The 6,145-nt window shown below is 32.2% G+C and overlaps 1 protein-coding gene across 1 annotated transcript; it reads left to right on the forward strand.

Moving 5' to 3' along the window:
• Window positions 1-4,140: 4,140 nt before the first annotated feature.
• On the forward strand, window positions 4,141-5,115 carry Smp_132630 (hypothetical protein; the record flags this gene model as incomplete). The annotated part of the gene is made up of 1 exon (XM_018791993.1): window positions 4,141-5,115. One exon carries the CDS (start codon window positions 4,141-4,143, stop codon window positions 5,113-5,115), a length of 975 nt encoding a protein of 324 aa, XP_018644898.1.
• Window positions 5,116-6,145: the final 1,030 nt, after the last annotated feature.

Here is a 6,145-nt window from a genome sequence, read left to right on the forward strand (position 1 = left end):
AAAATTTATGAAAATGATTAACAGTTTATTAAAAGTTGTCCTTAAATTAGAACAGTCATACATTTTTCTTTTCTACCTCTGTATTAAGACTATTTAATTTAGTAAAATATGAATTACTCCAGCTTAGAAACCATTTGTTCATGCATATGTTTGTTATTTTCTTATTTATCATAACCTCTCAAATAAGTTGCTAATTAACAATTGAGTAATTTGTTGAGGTAAATATAAAATCTGATATGCATGGTAATTGGCATTTGAACAGAAATGTCTTGGTGTCAACAGTTTAGTAACAAAGTGTTAAATGTCCTTTTTTTGATGAAGTCGACGTCAAAGTCCAATTTATGCAATAAACATCTCAATCTAAGCAGTGGACATAGTTATAGTTTATTCCAATAGTATAGGAGTGAAACATGGATTAAAGTAGAACTTTGTCATTATCTATTATTTCAGTAACATGAACAGCTTTCTGACTAATTATTTATTTGGTTCGTAACATACATTCACATATATCTTAAATGTCAGCGAACAAAGCACTGTTATGTCACTAGCACTGTTAGAAAAGCCTGTGCAGAATCTAAATTTATCAAAGCTCATTGAATTTAATTTAGGGATTTCTGTGGATATTAGCTTAATTTATGGGTATTATTCAATACAAATTAACTTTTCATGAGGTATCATTCTAGAACAAAGTTCCCTACCAATATTCCAAGGTTTTCGTCTACACCTCAACTACGGTCAGTCTGTGACGAATACCAAAGGTGAACTAAATTATACTAAACAACCCCATCAATCTAACTACAATTATGTGCTCGCTAATGAGTTCCTGATGTTCTTGTGTGAAGCTGTAGCTAATGAGGTTCAATCACGATGATATTAAGTAGATGAGATTATTCACAACTGTATGTTGAGAACTGATAGAATTTGAATTTAAGAACCATCAGACTCAAATTCAGTTATCAATGGTTTAGATCACTAATGTTCTATTTATTGAATATTATTCTTTATTAACTATTTGGTGTTGATATAAAGCAAGGAAGACCCATTTTGTAAATTAAGCCTAATTCATGTATGATAAGCAAAGATGGATAGTGGCTAGCAGTGGAATCCAGGACGCGCGTTTCGTCCTATTTGGGACAAACAATACTAAGTGAAGGGGTTTTGTGGAGATTTAGTATTTATCATAGTTGAAAGCGTGAGTCAATTGAAGCTAGACCACCATGGAAAACCTGGAAACACCGGACGGCCGTTTCGTCCTATTATGGGACTCCTCAGCAGTGCGCATCCACGAACCCGTGGATCAGTTGAAGTTAGACATTAACACCGTTGGATGCCAGCTCAGTGGTCTATCGGTTAAGGGCTTCGGCTCGAGACTGGTAGGTCCTGGGTTCGAATCTCGCGAGAGCGGGTTCGTGGGTGAGCAATGCTGAGGAGTCCCATAATAGGACGAAACGGCCGTCCGGTGTTTCCAGGTTTTCCATGGTGGTCTAGCTTCAATTGACTCACGCTTTCAACTATGATAAATACTAAGTGAATCTAATTCATGTATGTTCTCAACTTCATCCAAAATTCTGATTCATTTTTAAATTGTAATGAAGATTACCTTACGTTGAAACTAAAAATGAATTATCTGTCGGGGGATATTAACGTGCTTCAAAAGAAAAATGGAGCCTGGGAAAATGAAAATAAACATAAATTTATCAAACTTTAAGAAATGCCAATCTAACTTTGTTTAAATTTGCAAGAGAAAATAGGACATATAGAAATGTTTCACTCTATTTTTACTGCATTTTAATCTTAATGGAAAAGTCGGAAGTTAGTCATTGTATTCTTAGGTATAAACTGTTTATTTCTATTTCAACCCACTAACCAGATTTTATTTCATTTAGATAAGATAAATTTATTGTGATCTACTAATACATTTATAACTTCGTATGTATTTGTGATTTTAGACTCAATAACTATTACAAGCAAACCAATGTTCATAAATCATTGGACAAGCTATGAGTTGCATTATTAAATACACCCTTATGTTTATTTACTTAGCAAGAACATAATGATTGCAATCACTGACTGAAGAATATAATTTTACAAATAGACTTGTAAAACGAAATCAAACTTGGGTTTCTATGTAAAAAAAATTATATGTTAGATAAATTTGGAAATATTCATAAGTCACCTAACAATTTTTTAGATGTTGAAAACGGTTATATAAGAGTCAGGAGAGGAATCTTTGAAGGAAGCAATAAATATGAATTTTTCGAGCCCGACTGTAGATCATCTGGAAAAGGGTAAGGATTTAGAAAGGAATTTATATTTAAACAAGGAATCAACGCTTTATGATAAAGCACAACGATGTCTCCTTATGAGGTAGATCGTTAAAAATGGCTTACCTCTAACTATTTTGTAAACTAATTTAATCATTACTATCTCTATTTCATTTAATTCATTTGAGATATCAATAAAGTACCGTTGTACTTCTAACTGTCAACAATTAAAATGCCATTTTGAAGCTGATAGACTGTTGAAATTCCGAAAATGGAAATAAAATCAGTTAAATGGTATGTGACACTATGACAAGAGAGTCCTTTGAATTCAATTACACTAACATTTGTTTTAAGATGCCTTTTTTTCTTGAGCAAAAGCATTTCTGAACAAATATTACCAAACTTCAGTAGAGCTATTTAATTAGTTAAAGTACTTTAACAGGATAGACTTGAGTGGAGAGTGCTGGTTGGCGGCCCATACTCCTCCGCAAGGGGTAACAGGCGTAAGTAAGTAACTTTGATATTACGAGTAGTCAGTGACATACATTAACTGTAAACGTAATAAGAACTTCTGTGAAAAGAACATCCTGGCAAGTAGTTTTTTTTATTCCTACCCACTTTTTGATCCACTTATATTCAGAATCACACAACAGTAAAATCGTAAACTTTTTTTTCTACATATCAGGTTAGTTAACAAACATTAATTATTGCATGTTAAATTTGATATTCTGTGAAATTGGAGTCGAATAATAGAAATTAACAAAAAGAGAACATACATGGGACTGTATCATTCTTAGGTCGTTTGTCTATAAGCTGAATGGAAATGTTTTGACAAAAATTAACAAGAATATGTACCTTTGTTATTTATAAAAATTGTTCTCTTTCTTAAAAAAATTAAAGTGATGCTTCCAGTACTATAATTTCGATAGGTACGTCAATTTTAGCATACATGTGTATACTTATTTGCACTATCTGAATCACTATTATGTATAAAGCTATGGACATGGTAACTGAAGTTTGTCGCATATATATATATATATATATATATATACCAATCAGAAGTCTTGCTTGTATTTTCTTTTAGAGGATATACATATCTACATGTCCTAATTTAATGCTATGATTGTGTGTATATTTGTTTGTTTGTAAACACAAAAATATGTGTGTCTGTGTTAAAGTATATGTGAAAAAAGTTAACTTCTTGTCTTTTTTTTTCTGTCTTGTTAAACTGTATTCAATTCCACTAACGATCATACACAACATTATTTAAAATTTTACCTCTTCCAAATTTTCCAATGATCTCGAAATATCTAACGATCATAAATCGTTAGATACTTTCAATCTTGTTAATTAAAACACATTTACATATAATATAGTATACAAATGTAAATATTGTTATAAGGAACTATTAATGATAATCATAATGGAAAATTTTTAATTCATAAAAAGAAACTATGATTTTAAAAGTTATGTTACCTTGAAGAACTCTTGGACTTTTTGAAATACCTTCTGGTTGAACAATTGTTAAACATTGGAAATTAAGCAGTCAACTGCTATAATAACCTTTTCAAAGACTATATATAAATAAATACATATGTACCTAGTAATGTTATGCATTGTATTATATAATTGGTTTTACCGGAATCAGATTGTATCTTCTCTTGGATTATTATCATCAGTTGTCATGTGACACATATTAACAATCTATTTCCGCACTTTGAGTTCAAATGAGATATGCTTGTTTAGACTATATAGTTCTCGAAATTTACATTCATATTTAATAACGAAAAAACATAAAAGTTCAATTATGTAACAACTTAAAATCTCACTTTAGAGTTTGTGTAACGACTGTTGTATAAATATAATTGGTTGACCTATGGAAAGTGATAAGTCTGGTTTGATTAAATCCCCTCGTTCTGTATTAAGGAGACAAGGTCGAACAAACAGTATACGTGGTCAGATTCGCAGTTTAACAAACAAAATGACTCCTCAACCAGTTAACAAACTGGAGGATATAAAACATGAACAAAAGTCAGTAATCACTGAAGAAACTCCTACTACACGTGTGAATACACGTTTATTTAATGCACGTAAACAATTCTCCAAGCCAACTGTTCCAATAATATCACTTGATGATCAAAACTCATTAACTACTAGTCCTCAATCATCAAGATCCACATTCAGTCATAAAAAAATGTATAAGACCGATTCAATTGAGTCTAGAACATCAATGCCTGTGTCACCATCCGAATCACATTATTCACCCCATTTTGAAAAAAATTTAACACAGGTCACAACAACTATGCGTGCGCTGTCAACGTCTCCACGTGTAGGCTCACCGAATGCTTTGATTCCTCCCTATAACAAATCTTTACAGCCCTTGGCTTTTTCATATGATTCCATAAATCCTGACTATCATATAAATAAGGATACAAGTGACAAAAATTCACGTGAAATCTATACCACTAATAATCGAGTTAAACCTAAAGGTCTATTAAATCCTAAATCTGAGCTCATCAAAAGTCCTCAAGTAACAGGGAAAAATTTAATTCCGATTACATCCTCTGTAATGACATCAACATCAGCAATAGCACCAAATACTGGTGATGATATTTTATTAGGATTAGTGCATCAAAAATCAACAGAGTCACATGATTCCTCAATAAGCATGCCTAGTGTTACTAGTTCCGGTGGTAGTCCATACACATCACTTGGTTCACGACTACTTAGACAAAATAAAAAGGAAGATAAGTTATACAGAAGTACTGAAGTTAATTTTTATACGGATGACGATGGAATAAAACAAAGTGAACAACATATTGTAAGACGTTCAAGTTATGAAGTAAGTTAATCCAGTGTCATATTATCCTATCTATGCGTGCATTTATTGAGTGTTCTTTATATGTTAAAAAAATTTGTATATTTAGGTATATGCTTACAAACATCCCGGTTAAACTAGATAAACCAAAAGAGATAGACATCAACAATAAAATACTAATATAATTAATATTACATCCTCATATGTTAATTAGTATTTTGCCAAGCTTTCATGTAAACGAGACTACACTTCATTGAATACCAGTCTCAGCTTATAAATTTCTACGAATTTTTTATCATATTTTCTCCAGTATTTATTTAGAGTTAGAACATAGATGTTTTGTCATTTTTTATTAAAAGTTTTCAATTTTTTTCAATACAGTCTTTACACAAAAGATGAATGAATAAACAGTAATAATTCATATGATCCACATGATTCATGCATCAACAAAATAGGTTTACTGTTCATACAAGTTTGATTTAAGCGTTACCGATAAAATTTAATCCAGTAACGCGTTTTTGTTTTTAACAGAACCACTTAGGATACGACATTGATAATAAAGTTTTTGTAAGAATAATAATAATCTGATTTCAGGTTTACCTACTAACTTACTTACTTACGCCTGTTACTCCCAATGGAGCATAGGTCACCGACCAGCATTCTCCTACCCACTCTGTCCTGTCCTTCCTTTCTAGTTCTATTCAACTTTTGTTCATTCTTCTCACGTCTATCCCTGTTTCTCGGAGTAATGTGTTCTTTGGTATTCCTCTTCTTCTTTGGCCTTCAGGATTCTAAATGAGGGCTTGCCTTGTGGCGCAATTGGCTGATTTCTTTAATGTGTGTCCTGTTCACTTCCAGCGCTTCATCCTGATTTCTTCCTACGCTGGATGGAATCTGGTTTGTTCTCTTCCACAGTAGAATGTTGTTGATAGTGTCTGGCAAACGGATCCGAAGTATTTTGCGTAGACAACTGTTAGTAAACACCTGAATCTTCTGGATGATGGTTTCCGTGGTTTTCCAGGTTTCCGCCTCATACAGTAGAACTGTCTTCACATTTGATTTG

Source organism: Schistosoma mansoni (genome assembly GCF_000237925.1).
Source record: "Schistosoma mansoni, WGS project CABG00000000 data, chromosome 1 unplaced supercontig 0010, strain Puerto Rico, whole genome shotgun sequence".
Taxonomy (NCBI): Eukaryota; Metazoa; Platyhelminthes; class Trematoda; order Strigeidida; family Schistosomatidae; genus Schistosoma; species Schistosoma mansoni.